Source organism: Oculina patagonica, chromosome 3, assembly GCF_052425735.1.
Source record: "Oculina patagonica isolate OP01 chromosome 3, crgOcupat, whole genome shotgun sequence".
Classification (NCBI taxonomy): Eukaryota; Metazoa; Cnidaria; class Anthozoa; order Scleractinia; family Oculinidae; genus Oculina; species Oculina patagonica.
Window position 1 is genome coordinate 23,118,876 of NC_135760.1, and position 20,340 is coordinate 23,139,215.

The 20,340-nt window shown below is 37.5% G+C and overlaps 4 protein-coding genes across 4 annotated transcripts in view; 1 reads left to right on the top strand and 3 right to left on the bottom strand.

The window, feature by feature from the left end:
• The window catches only part of LOC144645901 (uncharacterized), a 62,456-nt gene that overhangs the window by 29,494 nt on the left and 12,622 nt on the right, over nt 1-20,340 (bottom strand). The window lies entirely within an intron of this gene.
• LOC144645903 (uncharacterized) overlaps nt 1-20,340 on the bottom strand; it is a 112,204-nt gene that overhangs the window by 12,538 nt on the left and 79,326 nt on the right. The gene's annotated exons all lie outside the window — the stretch shown is intronic.
• On the top strand, nt 7,672-10,072 carry LOC144645904 (ATP-dependent helicase wrn-1-like). The gene is made up of 4 exons (XM_078505425.1): nt 7,672-8,147; nt 8,254-8,336; nt 9,124-10,015; nt 10,057-10,072. Exons 1-4 carry the CDS (start codon nt 7,672-7,674, stop codon nt 10,070-10,072), a joined length of 1,467 nt encoding a protein of 488 aa, XP_078361551.1.
• On the bottom strand, nt 12,762-15,256 carry LOC144645741 (uncharacterized). Its single transcript, XM_078505286.1, has 4 exons — nt 15,139-15,256; nt 14,442-14,673; nt 14,005-14,129; nt 12,762-13,796 (listed from the first exon to the last, which is right to left on the bottom strand). The coding sequence occupies exons 1-4, from the start codon at nt 15,167-15,169 to the stop codon at nt 13,048-13,050; spliced, it is 1,137 nt and encodes a 378-aa protein (XP_078361412.1). The 5' UTR covers nt 15,170-15,256; the 3' UTR covers nt 12,762-13,047.

Here is a 20,340-nt window from a genome sequence, read left to right on the forward strand (position 1 = left end):
TTTGATTCAAAAGGTATAAAATTAAATATTTTACGAATAAACTCGACTTACCTTGTTTCCATGTTCTTTAAAACGACCTGAGACGCAGGCAGACAACAAAGAACACAACATGGAAACAAGGAAGTCGAGTCGAGTCATAGTAAGCGTAACTTGTAACACAATACAACACCTAATGTTTGCACTTTTTGGCAAAAAGCCCTGGATAAATGCATAATGTCGTACGTATTACTTTAGAATAGGTTTTATAGTTGTTTGTGGTTTTTTTTTTTTTTTTTTTTCCTACTTTAGAACAATCAGCGAAATGTGTCCAAGAAGCAACAAATCAAACATTTAGCCGCTATCTGAATATCAATGAAATAATAACCTTTCTATATCCATTAATGGTTGTATTAAGTTAAATAAGAATAAAAAGGATTTCATAAATAAGTACCTGGTCAAAATGACAGCTTTGCTTGGATTCATCTCTTATTCCACGTGCGATGGAGCCTGGGGGACTGTTAATCACAAGGGCAAAAAAATCTTCATTTTTAGTGGCCCATGTGGCACTTTCTTATTCGATCCTGTGAACATAAGACTGAATACACGTGGTGGCATTTTCCCAAAAAGGCACAAACTGTACATATTAAGTTTCAACACAACATGAAAACATAACTTTTCCATGGTGTAAAGCTCAAATAAAGGTGGCGTAAATTTGGAATTTATTCAGCTATACGCTGACTTTACATTTTTTAAAGCTGACCTTTATCCCAGCTTTACACTCAAGTATAAAGGAAGATTAAGAGACTTCTTTACACCAACTTTAAATGACATTTACACACGGTAGCGTAAAGGTCTTTTTAACCGCCTTTAACAACATTTAATTGATGGTGTAAAGGATAACCGAATTTACACCAGATTTAACCACCTTTAATTTAATGTAAATCCCAATTTTCATGCTGTGCAAACTGGCAGTTTTTGGTGGATCTGGGGTAAAGAAGCTTTAATCTACAAGGTGGCATTCCATTACAAGGCCCCGGCCAAAAATCTTCATTTTGAGGGCCACCATGTGACACTTTCTTATTCCATCCTTTTGGACCCTGAGTGAACATAAGGCTGAATCAACGTTGTGGCATTCTCCCACAAAGGCCCAGACTGTACATTGAGTTTCAAACTGGCAGTTTTTGGTGGATCCGGAGTGTTAATTAGGCTTCATCACAATGGCCGAAAATCTTTATTTTGAGTTCCCCTTGTGAGAGAACTTATTCGATTCTTTTGTACCTGGATGAATCCACGTGGTGGCCGAAAATGTACATTTGGAGTTTTAAACGGTCAGGTTTTGGTGGATCTGGAGTGCCCACGATTGCTTTTCAAGCAAAGATTTGTTAGTATCAGACTGGTTTTGGTCCATAAGCATATCTAGATGAAAATAATCTGCTTCCATTAAACTACGTGATGGCATTTTATGACAAGTGAAGCAACAATTTTCTTGCTGCCGGCTCCGCATCCAGGGCTGCTATCAGACCCAAATGTAAGGTAACAAAATTTGCTGAATCGCTTACTTGAATGTTATGGCGAAAGGTTTTGGGAGGACAAAAACGGCAAAATTTACAATGAATGTATAAGGGTCTATAAGAATAGTGAGGAAAAATGTCTATTCTCCAATTACAATGTGCTACAAGGTGATGATACTAGGAAGCGAGAAATTGCATTAATATTTCTTTAGTTTTAAATAGAGATGTTTTTAAACTTCCGCGTGAACAGCGCCTTGGATTTCAGACGAATTTATGCAACCTCTTTCCAGGCGCTTTTCCCTTTTTGAGTAAATAGGGAAAAGCCCTGAGAACGAGGTTGAAATGTATGTAAAAATAGAACCTTAATTGCTCCTTTCCTAGACTTGCTACAAGTCGCTCGTTATATTCGCAGGAGACCGCTGGATACGAAAATGGAGGGCGCGCACGGGAATGAAAAACAAAATGGCGGAGGATCGTGGCGCTACTATTCAGTCTTTAAATGGTACATACTCATATAGGGGGAATGCCATTTCAAGGGGGAGAGGGGAGACAGAAAAGAGATGGTCTATAAGGTGGGACTGTAGATAATTATAGCTTAATGTGTAATCTATAATACTGCACAAATTCTGCTAGAATGCCCAAAATAGCATTCCCGAGGTTCTGAAAATTCAATTTTTTCATTGGTAGCATGCCCCCGGTCCCCTTACTTTATTATGTACCCCACCAACTATTTGGTTAAAAAATTAACAGAAATTCCACTAATAACTACCTCTCTTTGATAAAACTGAGAGAACGTTAGCTCTTTTTGGCTTCTGTCTATTGCTGTATAAGTGTTGTGGTGAAGATGTCTATTTACCTACTAGAAGATGGTTTTCCATGTTCTATAAGAAAATAATGCACGATTGAGGTCTAAAAGCTGCTAGTGGATGCCCGAGCCGTCAGGCGAGGGCATTCAGCTGCTTTTCTAGACCTCAAAAGTGAATTATTTTCTTATAGGACATAGGAAAACCATCTTCTAGTGGGTTTAGAATATAGCATTGAAAAAAAGAACATAGAACTTACAAAATTCGCGGCCGCTCACGGCACTGCCATTTACAAACGCACGCAACATTGGTAAAAGTGAAAGTTTAGTTTATTCTTTTCTTTGGCGGCCTCTTTATAAATTAACCAAGATACCATTTCATTCATATTTTCTATTTATATAGTGCTTTCTCCAACTACCAAAAGATTCTCACAAAGCCGACAAATCTTGTTGAAATATTTACGCATTCAAGTTTGGTTAAGCCTACTTCAATTTCATTCAAATAAAAAATTTTCATGCGTTCGTTTCGCAGCAAGTTTTTCAAATTCGCCTTTTTTTCCGATTAAAACGAACAAAAGTGGAGTGTTCTGTCTTCAAATTGTGGCTAAAAAAGGTTTCTTACCTCAAAGCGTTTCTAGAGTCCGGATTTTTTTGCTAAATAATTTCCAATCAATTCGGGCAGTTCACGGAAAAATAGTGGCGTATACAACTCCAAAGAAAACCAACAAATTTCAACGATTCTTTCTTCATCTGTCGCTTCCTTTGGCACTGTCTTACTTCCATTTAAGCAGGTAAAACGTTCCTGATAAATTAGTGGCTGCTTTAAAGCATCATTTAAACAACAAAACAAGAGAATAGAGGCGAAGTCGACGAAGTCGTTCAGCGAAATTCGACAAACAATTCGCACATCCGGGGTACCGGGCTTCTATAGTTTTCAGCTATGTTCTATTAAAAATAATGCCCGCTAGAACTCCATCGCGCGTATACAGCGGCTATATTCTAAAATGTTGTAAATGGCGTGTCACGTCTGAGGTTCTGACACTTAAAGGTTTCAGAGGAGCATGCCCCAGACCCCAATACTTTGTTGTGTACTAAACAGCATCAACTATTTGGTTGCGTATACAGTCGACCGACACTAACATTTTAGGCAATATCATTTTTTGGACACTTTTAAATAATTACAAGAGAGATAATCAGGGCCCTTGGAAATTTTTTTAGCGGAGCTCCTAAGCGTAGCACCATAACAATGAAAGAAGGAACACTATCGAAATGAGTTTTCATGGTCAACATGGATAGCGGCATGGTTCGCGGGCGCGTACGCACGGCGTACATACGTACGGAGTCGCGCAACATGGCGGCCATAGTTTGATGGTAGAAAGAGTGAAGCAACAACAACAACAAGCTTTATTTGCATGACTGTAAATTTGTTACAATATTGCAAAAGCGTAAACTTATTTAGTAATAATAATAATAATAATAATAATAATAATAATAATAAAATAATAATATATAGTAAAAAACAAAAATGATTCATATAAAATTAATTACATTGATAGTATTTTGTTACGTAAATCAAAACAAGATGATATAATTTAATCAATTGCATGGTCACAAAATGATCGGGAGAATTCATTAATTCTAAAATCAAGTCAGGCACTGGTAGTTGGCTGACATTTAAGATGGTAGGCTGTATTGTCTTGTAAAAGTTATCTCTTATTGTTGCATATTTGGAACAATAAAAGAGAAAATGAATTTCATCTTCGGTTTTATTACAATCACAGACCGGGCAGAGCCTATTATGTCTGGGCGTATTGTTATATCTGCCTAGTTCGATCATTAACTTATGATTACTAATACGTAATTTAGCTAATGTTCTCCTACCAGAAACTCTCCTAGTTAACTCTAGATAATTGGAGGTAGCATATTCGTTCTTAAAAGATCTATAAAATTCTAGTTTTTGAGAATGCTGTAGAGTATGCTGCCAGTACGAAATATATTCCTGTTTCATTAACTGCAGAAACATTGTCACTTTTGCGGTGTCTACTAAATCAGGATTAAAATTACCAAAATTAAAATATTCGGATATCTTCATAAGATTAGAGTAAAAACTATTTTTACCAGCGGTGTGAAGTTCTAATGAAATTAAAAAAGACTGTCTAACAAAAGAATCCGGTTGCTTTTCTTGGAGATATATCAAATAATTGAGGATTCTTTGATTAATGGTGATAAGGAGAGGAAATCGACCAAGCTCAGCTCTACATGCAACATTAGAAGCCTTATTACTGACTTCAAGATAGCGTTTACAAAACTGTAGATGTGTTCTTTCAATTTGTGAACCATCCCAGGCCTTAAAATCAGATTTTAAATAACCACCCCAAATTTCACTATTATAGAGCAGAATTGGAGATATCATTGCATCAAAGATTTTACAGGCAAGAGAAGGTTTCAATCTACTAAAATTGGTGTGTCGTCTCAAAGTAAAAAGTGCATGAAGTCCTTTCTCTTTAAGGTGATCAAGTGAGATTTTAAAATTTCCTGTAGAAGATATTTTGGTTCCTAAATAAGTGTAATCTTGTACAACATCAATTGTTTGATTTCCTATGTAAAATACATGTTCAGTACATTTTTTCGCACGTTTTTGAAAAACCATTATCTTGGTTTTTTTGGGATTTACGCTCAACATCCACGTGTTGCAGTATGTGTCTAATGTGTTAAGGTACCTGCCCAGGCAAATTTAGTGCATTTTTGACAATACAAAAAATAGGGATATTTTCACTCTAATCTCACCAAACCTTCCACAAAGAGTCATTTTTATTTGATGAATGAGTTGCCAACATTTTATTGACATTATAGTACATCAATTTGTTAATAATTAACTTTATTATTAACAGCATATATTTTACATTTTCAAGTTTTTCTAGCAGCCATTTAGAAACAGGCGAATGATTGAACTGTGTTTTCATTCTTCATCAAACAACGCAAAAATCTGTGTTTGGGGAATCGAATATCTAAAATTGCCAAAAAGATATAAACAATTTTGGTTATTTTTTTCATACCTTAAGTTTCTGTGGCCGCCATAACCACAGTTTTTAGCCTTGCTCGTTTCCCAAGACCACGATAGTAGACTTACACATGTACGAACTACATGCCAAGTTTCATTTGAAAATGTGTTCTCGTTGAGGAATAAAATGTGATTTTCTGAAACGTTGCTCAGCAGGAAGTCCACATTTTACTTAAATGTGGTAAATATTTGGTGAAAATCCTCCAAAATCCGTGTTATTGAAGAGTTTTTATCCATGCGAGCTCAATGTCGCCATTTTGGATGAATTTCCGCTGTCTAAAAGGCTTGCAGACTGCAGAAACATTGTTTGTTTATGCGTTGCTAGGTGCGGTACTCGCCCCAGACTTCCGGTTGCTCAATTTTGACTTTTGAGAACTGGGACTAAGTTTCAAATCAAATATGGCGTCCACGAAGTGAAGAGAGCTCGAACAGTCAAAACAACATCGCAAAGCAGCTACCAGAATCAAAATATTACGGAGAAAAAGCAAAAAATGGATGCACAGCCTAACAACCGTCCCAGTTCCTTACTCCGAATTACCATTCACTTCCGGTAAAAGCACAAATTTTAGCTTTATCGTTCTCGGCTCCTTGTGCGAATTTTGTCCCAAAATCGATATTTCTGTAAAATAGGAGTACTAAGAAACATGATTAGGAAAAAAGATTGGAAAATAAAACTTGTTTTGGAACGTGATAAAATAATTAAATCGTCGGCATATAGTAGAGCGTTTAATTTTGTACCGTTTGGTAGGACAAAAGGATCAGACAGAATATTTTCAAATGAGAACGGAAAATCGTTAATATAAAGGTTGAAAAGTAGTGGACTTAAAACGCAACCTTGTCGTACACCTCTCATATATTGAAAGGGTCGTGTCTGATACTGATCGATTTTTATCGAACAAGAAGACTTAGAATAAAGGCTATTAATTAAATTGTAGAAGGATCCCCCTAAATTAATTTGCAATAACTTACTTAAAAGCCCATTATGCCAGACTGAGTCGAAAGCTTTTCTAAAATCGACAAAACAGGCATAAATTTTGCCATTGTGATTATGGACGTACTTGTCTATCAAAGTTCGGAGTGTGAAAACATGGTCTGCTGTTCGATTGTTAGGCATCTAGCCGATCTGTGACTTGTGTAATATATGATTGGTGTTGAAATACTCGAGAAGCCTTTGATTTAAAATAGAATAAAACAGTTTACCCAGACAACTCGAAACGCAGATACCACGGTAATTTGACGGATCACTTCTTCCACCCGATTTATAAATTGGCGTTATGAGACCACCACACCATGTTTGAGGCATGGAACCTGAATTTAGAACTCCATTGAAAAGTTTGTAATATACGGGCATAAGGTCGTTGATACTTGCTTTAATCATTTCATTTTTAATTTTATCTGAATTAGAAGATTTGTTGTTCTTTAACTTTTTGGCACATTTCGTATTTCAATTTCGGTAATCAAGTGATCTAATAGCCGAAATTGTTTTTTCCGGACTTCTTCTTGAAGTTCGATACAGATTTTCTCTTGAATTGGATTAAGTCGATCATTGGAGTGAAGAGATTCAAAATATCGCAGCCAATTTTCTTCTGACACTAAAGGAGTATCTTCTTTTTTAATAGTGTCATCCATTGATTTTAAACATTTCCAAACGTTAGCCGCATCTGAATTGTTAACAGCTTCCTCCAAATTATGAAGCTTGCTATTATAATAGTCGTTCTTTTTAGATTTAAGTAAACTTTTGTATTGCATTAGAACGACGTGGTAATTTTCACGTAAAATTGAGTTCAGGGGGTCTCTGTGTTTTTGGTTTGCCAATTTCCTCAATTCATGTCTTTTTAATCTACATTCCCGATCAAACCATTTTTTGTTTGACGATGACTGGATACGCTTGCGCTCTCTTGTGGTTTTAATCTTTAAACATTGTCTTGCAGTTGTGTTAAAAATATTTTCTACTTTATCAAGGGAAGTGTTAACATCGTTAATATGTGCTCTTTCGTCTATGTAATCTTGTCATGAGAGTTTGGATAACTGTAGCCTGCGTAGCTGGCGGTATTGCTGGTTTAGCGCGCGCAAGCAAGCGGCGAAGCCGCGACAAACGAGCGGCGCAGCCGCGAGTGGCTTGGGGCGGGGGGCTGAAATACCGCCTGCCCGGATGGGCTGCTTTTTTGAGGAGCCCGTACGCTGGCGTACGGAGCATTCTGATTGGATGGAAATGAAAAGCACGTCAATCAAATGTCTCGGTAATCTCCCAAGGGAGCGCTGCAAGAGACCGGCATCTCTTTTGCCGCGAACAAACCCAAACAAAGCAAATATCAAACATGGCAGAGGAAGCGTTATCGAATGCGTTGTCGAGATTGAATCTTCTACGCGAGGATAGAAAAATTGTTTTGAAGGAAGAACAAGAAATGGCTGTTAACCACTTGCTTAATGGAAGAGATGTCATGGCAATTTTGCCAACAGGGTTTGGCAAAAGCATGATATTTACGGTGTTTGCGCTAGCGAAACAAGAATTATCATCGACCAAAACCTCCGTTATTGTCATTTCGCCGTTAAAAAGCATCATCGACGACCAGATTTCTGAAATGTTGTCGCTGAACTTCACAGCGATGGAACTGTCGTCTGAAACGATCGATCTGGTACGAGATAATCCGCCGCAGTTTCTTTACTGCTCTGCAGAGGCAGTGCTCGAGAAGCCATTCCTTGCGATGTTAAAAGGTGAAAGCGAACTTCATCGAGCAGTTTCGGCGATTGTTGTCGACGAGTCCCATACCGTGGAAGCTTGGACAGGCAAAAGGTAATATTCGATCGACTCTTTGTTTGCTATTTGTGGTAACGGCATAATTTCAATTTGTGTTACGGCCGCTCACGTAACTTTTGCGATCAATTATTCATTTTGTCAGGAAGACTAAATCTACCAAACCTGTCGAAGTGTTCCGTGGAGCTTATGGAAGACTGGCAATTCTTCGATCGATGTGCAAAGACGGTTAGTAAATATTTTATTTTTACAATGATGTTAAAGATTAGATAGTTTTAAATTCCTCGACTGTGAAACATGGATGCATTGGTACGAACTTGAACTCTGTTTTTAATTTAACTGTCACGCTGCGAAAAATGCCTCATAAATTGTTGCTTCAAATACAGTTCAAACCCGCTAGTACGAATCTAATTTTTCCAGGTTAAACAGGTTCTTATATAAATGGTAAAGCTGACACAAATTTAGGATCTTTTTTTCTAAGGAAAAAAAATTATTGTTGCTAATAGAACTTTTCAGTTTGTTATATGTATAAAATTTGCATACCAAACAACACTTCTTATGTAAAAATGAAGCACTTTTCATTCAGAACATCACATTGTATACATGTACAGAAAAGCCTTGCCCAAACTAATTTTCCCAAGAGTGAAATAAAAAAACTAACAACCTGTTTTCAAATTTAAAGCTTAATATGTTAATTTGCATATTTTGGCCTAGCAGGTTGCAATTGTTAAATGTTAGGTTCATACTCCCAGGTTTTTACTGTATGCATATCTAGCTTAATTACACACTAATAAGGGATCCATTTTCCAGCTAGAAAAAAGTCCTGGCAACATCCCCCTCAATAATTGCCTATTGGAAGTTGCCCTAATATTTATCAGAATCCAAAATGAATACGGAAATGAAAGTAATTAAAAGTGGGATATCACATTTTACGTTACCATAAAGTGGAACTCCCCTCGCCCACTTTTAATCTGTAGTTTTGGTTCTAGAAGAGGATGGATTTTCTTTATTTTAGGAACTCCAGTTTTGGCTCTAACTGGAACAGCTGACGAGGAAACAGAGACGACTGTGATCAAAGAGCTTGCCATGAAAGACCCCATCCATTTGTTTGTCAGCCCAAACAGAAGCAATCTACGATTTTCAATTAACAAGGTATCAAGAACTGATATGTTGAGGGAACTGGATTGGCTGGTAGAACTGATAAAGAAAAATGGCAAGGACACCCTCAAAACCATTGTGTTTTGTGACACCATGTATTCGATGGCAAGCGTGTTCAACTATCTCATGATGTCACTTGGAGAACACGCATTCCACCCAAATACATCAAGAAAAAGGATCGATTGTTTCATTGGTCTGTTTCACTCAGTTTCCCATAAAGAATATAAAGAGAGGCTACTTCTTTCATATAAAAACAATGGACTCAAGCGTGTTGCAATTGCTACCACTGCTTTGAGCATGGGAGTAAATTTCCCTGATGTTCGTTATGTTGTGCTCTTTGGCCCATCGAGGAGCTTGCTTGATTTCCATCAGGAAGCAGGAAGAGCTGGACGAGATAGCCTTCCTTCAGATATTGTTTTGTATTATTATGGCCAACAGCTGGCACACGTCGAGTATAATGTTCGTGAATTTTTGAAAACGGAGGTATGCTATCGAGTAGCAAGTTACAAGAGCTTTGATCCAAACATTGCCAGTATTTCTCCTCCTCATGACTGTTGTAATATTTGTTCCATTAAATGTAAATGTGGCAATTCAAGTGGGTGCACAAAACCAATCAAGCCTTTTGATGTACAACCAACGCCAACACCTTTGTTGTCAATTAATAGCAGAACTGTGACAGATGAGGAGAAGACCATTTTAAAAGATGCTCTCCTAGAGTTACAGGAAAGCCTTGTTGGCAGTGCTTTTGGGTATTGTCATGGATTTTCAAAGGAACTTGTTTCTGATGTAGTTGCTTGCTGTCATAAACTATTTACCCTTAGAGATTTAATTCTGAATGTTCCTGTTTTTTCAAAAAATCATGCTGTCAAAATTCTTGAAATTTTTAATGAGATATTTAATGACATAGATGGAATCCGGTTGTTTCGCCTACAAGTATTTTCGCCTACAGGTCGATTCGCCTACAGTGAAGTCGATTCGCCTACACAACCTGAGTTGTTTCGCCTACACCAAAGTCGATTCGCCTACATCAAAGCTTGCTATGTTCCGAAAGATAGAAGAGAGGAATACCTAAATAAAGTTCAATATTAATAAAGTTTACTTTAAAACTCGATGTTTATTTTGTCACACACGTTATTGCTAATTGACTTTGATATCGATGTAAAGTAAGTTGTTTAACCATGCAGTTGAACAGTGGCCCATGAAGGTACTTGTGATTTTTTTTTCTTGTTTCTTTATTACAGTGTATAAACATTTTCTATTGTTTGTACTTGCGACTTTCTTGACAGTAACAGCTAATTACTTCCATAAAGATAACTTTCGCATGCGCGTGCAAACAAAAAGCAACTTAAGATCAGTTTTAAAGGTTTACTTTATTAGAAATACCAGTGGCCCGCGCAAGGTACTTGTGACTTTTTCCTGTTTTCCTAATTATAAACCACTTCTATTGTTTGTACTTGTGACATTTTCCTGTTGTCCTTATTATAAACCACTTCTAGTGTTTGTACTTGCGACTTTCTTGACAGTAACAGAACATCCTTTCTCGTTCCCAGGCCTTGTGTCTTCTTCCTAGTCCATACCAGTCAAACACTACGCGTGACCAGCGAGTATATAAAAAATTCCCGATCGCAACCTTAAGAAATACGCTCTACTAAAGATGAAGTCTTCAAATTCGAGAAAAAAAAGTGTAGGCGAATCGACTTTTGTGTAGGCGAAACAACTCAGGTCGTGTAGGCTAATCGACTTCACTGTAGGCGAATCAACCTGTAGGCGAAACTACTTGCAATGTCAATGTGGAATTTGTTAATGGACTTGAAGAATTGCTTCTCAGTGATTATATGGATTTCCAAGATGATTTGCCTGATCCAGATGCTTTACCAGAGTAGACTACTCCAAGGACAATGCAATTTGTGCCTATCGAATAATATTATGTTATGTAATTCTCGCAAGGCAAATATTATTGCTTTAATGGCTACCGGTAATGACACAATGGTAATATAGTCTGTTGACAAATAAATTCTTTTTATTTGCATGTTAAATAAGTAATACTGGACATGACATTCTCTTCCAAGTCATTTTTGGATTTTCTAGATGCCCTCCTCTTTAGTCATACAATTTATGTCAGTTAAGCACTCAGGTCTCTTATTTTTTAAAGGAATAATTATTCCTGTAAGCCTGAGATTGAAATACCACCTATACTATTCAGGCAAATCAATGCATGGATTTCAATAAAATACAGTTTAACTTTACCAGTGTCTGTTGCTACCTATTGGGCCTTTAACTGTCCACTGTAAGTTATGATTTCATTGGTACATAACTTAATTGTAACTACAAAAGCAATCTAATTATGTGGTTTTAATTGCCAGTTCAATAAGGGAGCATGGACAATTAACCTATAATGGAAAGGGTACATACAGCCCCATAATTTTATGGTCCCAACTACGGTCGCACCATTAAAATGTAGGGGGTGTCGAATGGTAAATGCGAGACTTTGCGAGACGGCGAGATTAATAATTATCTTTTCTGCGAGCCCAAGTTCTTTTTAGCTTTGAATAAGAAATCGAGACTCAGAGAAAGCGACAAAGAAAAATTCGTGAGGACGAGACCCCTGAAATTTGGCTAAATTTTGCGAGACACACAGTTTTTGAAGGACCATTCACCACCCCTAAATGTTATTGAAATTCCTGCAATAATGTAGAATTGAAATGTGTGGTTCCAGAAAATGTCCACACACCACCCACAGAAGGGATTGAAAATTCTTTGGGGGTGGGAGGGCCTTATGGACCAAAATTGAGGAAATGTAAGAAGTTAATTGGATTTTCCAGAGGGGGTGGGGGTCTTAAGAAAAACAACTTCCGTGGGGGAGGTATAGATAATTTATGGAACTTAACAAATTACCTAAATTTGAATGAATTTGTTCAAAGCTCAATGTCCTAAATAAACAATATAATTCGCATTAATTATTTGTAGACAAATACTGTCTCCTTCAAAGCTATAAATAATTATATAAACCTGGTTGTGTGCTTATAATTATATCTATGAACAAGCTGCTTGCTGAACATGCAGCAACAAATTATTTACTTGATTAAGCACTGCCTTTTTTCTAATGCTGTCCCTTGTTTATATTACAGTGCATATGGGATAATACACTATGATACAAGAGCTCCATCCCTGAATAAGTGTCGCATTTATTTACAACAATGAAAAAAAAAAGTTCTATCCAAACCAGCCTAAAAAAAAGAAAGGGTTATAACAGCATTTTCATTTAGAAATACTTTGGATGCTCTTAAATTAAGAGCATCTGCTCCTAAGAATAACTACCACAACCACAACATTAAATTTTAGGTACCCAGCATCATTCAATGGAGACACTTAAACCTCAGGCAAATCATGATTTCTGCAAGCCAAAAACAAGGATAAGAATAAAAACTTCCCCCAGATCACTGGAAGCCCATTGTCACTCCTCAAATGACCACCACACCCTTATCAATTTCACAACTGGCACACTATAATTAAACAAATTTATAGAGTGCTTCTGTCGAGGAACTATCGGCTAATAGTTGCCCCGCGGAAATTTGATGTTCTTAAAACAAATATTAGCCCGAAAAGCCTAGCTTCAAGGAATAATATTTCACAAGTCAAGTGGAATGTTTATTCCTGGAATTGGAGAAAATTCAGTGGTGAACTATAATAACTGATAGAGTGATGGAACTCCAATGATCAGTAATATGCAGAAAGCACTGAATATTTTTCTATCAATTTAGGCTCCAAATTACCATTACAGCTAAACTCTATTTAACTCATAGATGGTCTCCCATGTCTTAAGAAGATCATTCATCCATGTATGGAGATCACGGTAATCAAGATTCCTTAGTAAACTAGAGTGGAACTTTGGAAATGATGGGTGTCCTTCCCTGCCTGCTTTATACTTAAATGCATTAATTTGCACAAGATCTTTGATCACTTGCAGAACAGGAACTTCAGAATTCCCTGCTGACCTGTAACCTTGGATTTCTGGAAGTCCACAGTCACGTCTAATAGCATCCAGGATACCTTCCATTGGCTCAACAGTATTTGCCACTCTAGTTGCTGAATCTTCATTGATATTGGAACCAAGTGACCTCCACATGCTTTTAACTGCACAATTGTATTGCTCAGTTCGCAAGTCGAGTGGAATGTTCATTCCTGGCAACCCATGCTTGTTAAATGTTCTGTTCCATTTAAGGTTGTGTGCTTCTGATTCCGACAAGATTGCTTCAATTTTGGTCAGGTACAGGAGAATGGCATACGCATACTTTGTCTTTCCATGGGCTTTGTACAAAAGCAGGGCAACCTTGTAAATGTCATGAATTCTCTCACCATACCCTTCTTTAATGGCATCATCAAACTCAAACAATATGAGACCAAATGCCAGCTTTGCCTGATGATAATTAAACAAGATATCTTCTTTGCCTGCTTTTTGGTTTCCTTCCTCTTGCTGATCCTGATCAGTCTCAACAGTAACATTTGGATGTTCTTGTTTTTCATGGCTGTAAACAAAGAAATTAAAATTACACTCAGGACTATGATGCCCTAATTATCCAAGGGAGTATGAAGTTTTCAACTAGGGATCATTATTATACCTAGATAAAGGGACTGTTCGTTAAGTAAATTGGTTCATCAATAATGATTTTAGTCATCTACACTAGTTAATATTCTATCCCGAATGAAATTCTGTGGCCCTTAATGAGTTACTTACCAATTCCTGGAGATTTTGTGGAAAACACCAGACCACATGACGCTCTACAGTGGTAAAATCCCATGACATCTTTCTCCTTTCCTGGCTCATATCTTTCCCAAACAATGTTATGGTGCACAACTTCATGTCTACAACAATTAAAATGAAACTCAGCAACAGTTATTAATGAATTTGTTCATGTTAAATTTGGAATTTGATTTATTTCTTAATGTTATAAAAAACAGTGTTTCCTTTAAAAAGAGTTTCCTTTTAAATCATGTGTGTGATTGATACCCATTTATTGTTCATTAATACCCTCACTTGGTATTAATGGACCAATCTTTCTTCCTGTAAATCTCATGCATGAAAAAAAAATAAAATAATTTTCTTTTTGGTGGATACCCTCAGTTCTTTTTCTGATATGTATTAATATTGATATTAACTAAATTTTTAATACTTACTTGACTCTACCGGAGTGGTGAACATATCTTTTGTCACACCCATCCACGCGACACAAGAAACCATCTTCATCTAAGGCACCCGCTAACTCGTGCACCTGTTGAACCAAAGGATCAACTTCACTGTCTGTCATGAGATATTTCTCAACGTACTTTAGGCAAACTTCATGCAACCATTTCCTTCGACCTTCTTTTCCCAAGTCATCTTTGGATGGCATGTCATAATCTGGATGTTCTGCACCAAAAGAATAAAATGTTTCATATATTACAGAAGGTTTGACTTAAGCAACACTCCTGGGGGGGGGATTTCCTATAATGGCCTATACAGGGAGGCTCCGCCCAAAAGGGGTACCTTTTTCAAGCTTCAGGTTTAAAAAAATGTTGGGTTTTCATAAGTTTAGGTATGTATATGAAAGTATATATACTTAAGGTAGAATACTATTCTCCCATGGAAAGCCAATTTTGCACTTCTTTTAAAGTCTCCCTCTACCCACTTGGTGAACAGTAATATAACACTGGTTCAGGGAAGGCAATGATGTACCTGCCTCAGTAAACTCATATTTTCGATATGTTGGTTTATAAACCTACATACTGTAAGAATGAGAATTACAGGAGTAACATTGAAATAGTGTTTTGCACCAAAATATTTTCATCAGATTGGGCTAATTATTTTCAAATTTTATTTTATTTGGTTTCATACCATCAAATGTTGTCATTCCTGACATCTCCATAAATGAGGCGCAGATATGTGCTTCCGTTTCACGTTGATGAAACTCCTTGTATTCATTATAGTGGTTTTTCACTCCCTTTGCAGCATTCGTCTTGAACGTTCTATTCATGCTTGCACGAGAAGTTCCAACCTCTGCAGCTGAAGAGTGGTCCACAAAGATTTCACTTTCAAGCTTAAAATTTAAATAACATAATATCAAAGACAGTAACATGTAAAGTAAATAAAATTCATACAAATTTTTAATTGTTGATTGCCATTTAAGTATTCTTTTATCTGTGTCTTTCCCTCCCTCCCTGAGATTAGTAAAGGTAATTTTCCCTGGCTACAGTGGCTTTGATTTCATTTCATTCAAAGTCTTCCTGGACCCTGCTCTATATAACTACTGTGTTGATACACAGAAAGCCTCAGTAGATATTTATTTGTATGCAGACATGCTATTTAATGAATAAATGTTAAGTTTTATTCTTATTTCCAGATAACACATGTACATTTTAATGTTCTTTTGAATCCTTATTTTTTGAGTGAGACTCAAAAGTCTGTTTGCACTAAAGAGCAATATAAACAGTAGATATGCATACATTCAACTAGCAGGACTTGGCAAATGCTACGTCCGGTTGTACAAGACAAGTAGATTTTACTGTTGTGGGAGAAGTGACTTTTTATGTTATTGTGCCAGATGGGCAGGAGCCCTGGCAAACCAATCATGAATTATAAAAGTGGGAAGGGGGGGGGGAAATAAAATTGAAGAGTTACTGGCCAGGCTGGAATAAAAGTTTTTCTTGAGCCATGATTGAAATTGGTAATAAAATATATTTTTTAGTAATCCTATATGGGATCTAGGGTTAATGAAAGCTTCAATGAAATGTCAAAATTAAGTGTCTCGTAACCATCATCTCAATCAACCAGGTAGTTTACTGGAAAATTTGCCTGATTCCATCTCCTGGACAATAAATTATTAGACATAGTCTTTATAATTTTTTCAAAACAAACCCTTAAGGATCCACTTCTATATTGTATATTTGTTAAATTTTATACAAACCAAATACAAGTTCATCTTTGCATGCCAATCTGCAAATTCAGTTTCAAGTCCCTCAAGTCTGTCAAAGGCATTATCACCATCTTGATAGACCCACTGTGTATTCCGAGCCCTTTCTTCGAATAGTTGTTCTCCGTGAAATGGGACGGTTTCGAGAATGATGGTTTCTCCATTAGTCTGGAAAGATGGGACATACTTCTGCTGATTTGAAATTAGAAGTTGTGCCATCTCGCTTGCAACATTTGGGTTGAAAAACTCAATGCCAAGACTACACTGCAAAAAAAACAAATTCATTGAAAAGTAAAATCACTAGCCAATAAACCAGAAAGTTGAAAATTTGGGGAAATCGAACTTAAGGGTGCCAATTCTGTGTTTCTGTAAAACATTTACCGATACATCATTTTAAAAAACATGCTAGAATATTACATCAAACTGGAGTCAACAAAATAAATGTGGTTTCCAAATAACACCAACTTGAAGGGCTGGGTATTAGATTTGAAAACACTCTTCCACGCAATTTTACTAAAAACATTGATGGATGGTTCAACAAATTTATTTGGAAGTATTTTTTCTCATGTGAAATTCTAAAAATGTTGATTTCATAAAATTCAATTTGATTGTTTATGTTTTATATGGGAAAGGTGGGGGGGGGGGGAAGCTTGTGGGATTTGACAGATAGTCCCTGTTATATATAATCCCCCCTTCCTTATTATGAACAATTGAATTGTCCGAATCTTAGGAATGTTATTTTGGGCATTCTGGCAATTTTATTTAATTATTACAGAAGCCCTCATTACAACAGTGCCCCCCTCTTACAGACCATATTCTTCGGACTGCCCCCCCCCCTTTACAGCTAAACCTTTTTCTTGCTCCCTCAAATCCTACCCCTCCCCCCAACTTCTTCCACCTCATAAAAAATGAACATTCCCTTTGACAAAGTATATAATTAATCTCATTATTCACTTTTTCTTTCTAAACTGGCACCTTGTTATTGTTTATTCCATCTTCATAACAATGGCAAGTAGGAACACTGCTTGCTTGTAGTGAAATAAAATATTTTCCACTTACTGTTTTGGATTTAGCTTTCATATCATCTGAGTAGCGATGAGGAATATGGCGGATGACTACATCACTGAACGGATTGAACTTTGGTAGGTACTTGCAAATGACCCTGCTCACTATCACTGCCAATCTCTGCTTGAGGCGTTCAAGCGTTCCCTTGTCTGGAAGGAGATCAATCAACTGGACCTCTTTGAAAGACTTTCTTGGACGTGTCGTGTCCAAATTAGGCTCAATCACTCTGTTCAAAACAGCATACTGCTGGGTCCAATGAATGGATCGGTTGCTGTGTTCTGCACTTTGAACTCTTGCATGAACCTCCAGGTCAATGTTGTCACCAACCACCCTTAGATCAAGGAAAAGAAATAGATAAATACATGTATCCACCTACTGTAATTGACTTACAAGTCTACCACCTTTTGATATGATTAAGCCTTATTTCATAAGTAACAGGTTATTATTTTGATAAGTTGGCAGTACTTTGATTAATCATTTGCTGTGGTATATTGCTTCTAAGAGGATAAGAGATAAAAAGAGATGGAGCAAACTTAAACATTATATACCATGAACATCTGAGCCAACAGTAAAATGCATAATAGTCAAACCTAAGCCAAACGAAATAATGGATTTGGGGTCTTTTAAAGTTTAAAAGTGTCATAATTAATTTCAATACGCTAAAAACAAAGGGTAATTATTATATTAAAAAAAACAATACAGATTAGCCAATTGCCAACTGTTAATTCCAAATGCATCTCTATTACAGGTGTTCCTTTGTATACAATTTCAATTTTATAATGAATTACTGTAATTCACAACCCAAAAAATTATTATAATTCACAAAATACCTGTAATACGGGAGGGTCGTTGTTGCGATGATTTCAGAAGCACCTGCCAAATCCTGGTCAGTGAGAACAGATCTTCCATTTGCAACACTGCTGAGGTGCTCTTGGCATAATTCAAATGCATCAGCCTTGAAGAATTTGTAATTCTTTAAGGTTTGCTCTGAGAAGTCTACGTCCACACGCATAATGTCGTCTTCGTGATGACCGACTTGCTTTTCTTTGACTTCATCCAATAACTTGCCCGCTACCTTTACTTTCTCTATCTCCTTCTTCCAATGACAAACTTTCGACTCACAACTCTCGCCCATCTTTCTTTGAAATTCAACAATCATATCTGGGGACATGCAGACACCCAGTTTATTTAACAATCGAAGATCTTCATACTTAACTCCACTGTGAAATAGAACTCCCGAGATTCGGTATGCCACTGCTGACATTGTGGGGTTTCTAGCTCGAGCGGCAATGGATGTGATCAAGGCCATTGAATTGGTTTTCTTTACATCCAGCTCAGAAGAATTTCCCACATTACACGCACCTCTAACGCAATCCATCCAGAAAGGACACCAAACTTCCGCCTCGTGAACTAACACTTTGTTTGAGAATGCGGCCAAATCTTCGGGCCTCGTCTTCTTCAAAACTGAATCTGTACTTGTGTTACATAATTCTTGGAACTCCATGCAAACAACCTTTTGCAGAGATTCTGACAATTCATCTCGCACATTCGGGTGCGAGAATGCCAAATTCGCCACCGTTTTCCATTCCTTTTTGCACAGATTGACTATCATCGACTTGGTTTTATCTTCGAATCTGCTAAAGGAATCCACTTTACCACTCGGTTTGACAACGACAACTTTAACTTCTGTAGTGGAGCTTTCTAGCAGATCTTCAACGTTCAGATGCGCGGAAGCAATTTCGGCGCGTTGTTGAGGTGAGATATTATTTTCCTCCGGCGTGCTCGAGGCAATGTTGTCGTTCGCGAGGTCGTTCGGTGGTGGCGTACTGTCGAATCCAAGAGATTTCCGTGCGGTTGTTCCTTCTTTAAAATCATCACGGGTCTTTTCAGAGTTTGCTTTCTGCCCTTTTCGTTTTCGAGGACTTCGATCGGGCGAAGAAATGGTCGTTGGCAAAAGCCGCTTAAACCTCAGAGAACTATCACAACTATCAGTACTCGTGGAAGATTCTTTCTCCTTCTGCAAATTCCGTCGAATAAAGTTAAACAGTTCACAAACGTTCCTGATTTTTCTTCCGCAGGCATGGCAAACACGATCAGATAAACTGCCTGATCTCTCTATCGTGAGCCCAATCTTTGAACACATTTCTGCCAAAGTCTCATTCGCAAATCCTTCACGTTTTGGAACCTTGAAAAGGTTTTGCGTCGAAATGTGTGATGTCTTTTTGAATTCCCCATACTTGATCTTAAGCGGACAACAGCAAAGCCTGCAATTATCATTGACACTAGCTGTTGGCTGTTCTCTTTCTTTGACATGCTTTTTCGGCGTGTCGCCCTTCGACGCCATCGAAACACATCGGCGCTTTGTTTTGATTTCCCGATGGCTTCTCCCCGCTCTCTTCGCAGGGCAACTCTTTTTCGCGCCAAATACAAAGTTTCATATTACGATCTACCCTCTGATTGGTTGAGATATTCGAAACCACAGAATCTTTCATCAGTTTGTCAAAATGCAAATAAGGGGGCGGAAGCCAAAAAGCAGCCCATCCGGGCAGGCGGTATTTCAAGCCCCCCGCCCCAAGCCACTCGCGGCTGCGCCGCTCGCTGTCGCGGCTTCGCCGCTTGCTTGCGCGCGTTATACCCAATACCGCCAGCTACGCAGGCTAGGATAACTGGAGAGCGTAAAGCATCTTTAAATTTCAGTGTAGAATCGCTTTCCCAAACTGTTTTGATATGCGCGTTAAAGAGTTGATGTTATTATGCGATCCTTTTGGAATACATGTATCAGAATTGGTCCAATTAATATTTGGCCAAGTCACTATAGGGCTATGATCTGATAATGAAGTGGGCTGTTTTACTATAAAATTTGAAACATTTAAGAATAAATCTTGATCGCACAGTGCGTAATCAATTACACTTATACCATTTCTCCCGTGAAAGGTAGCTCTCCCCAAAGAGTCCCACTGACTCTTCCATTCATTATTCTGAGATCGGCGCTTTTACATATTTCAAGAAGTCTTTTTCCGTGATTGTTCACTTCATTGTCAAAGCTATTTCGCTGAGTTGGA

Coding starts and splice junctions, on each gene's coding strand:
- LOC144645741 (XM_078505286.1), bottom strand. CDS start 15,169: ATGGAGATGTCAGGAATGACAACATTTGATG. Junction 14,674..15,138: donor AGGAATGACAACATTTGATG/GTATGAAACCAA, acceptor CTTTTGGTGCAG/AACATCCAGATTATGACATG. Junction 14,130..14,441: donor CACCACTCCGGTAGAGTCAA/GTAAGTATTAAA, acceptor TAATTGTTGTAG/ACATGAAGTTGTGCACCATA.
- LOC144645904 (XM_078505425.1), top strand. CDS start 7,672: ATGGCAGAGGAAGCGTTATCGAATGCGTTGTCGAGATTGAATCTTCTA. Junction 8,148..8,253: donor GAAGCTTGGACAGGCAAAAG/GTAATATTCGAT, acceptor TCATTTTGTCAG/GAAGACTAAATCTACCAAAC. Junction 8,337..9,123: donor TCGATCGATGTGCAAAGACG/GTTAGTAAATAT, acceptor TCTTTATTTTAG/GAACTCCAGTTTTGGCTCTA.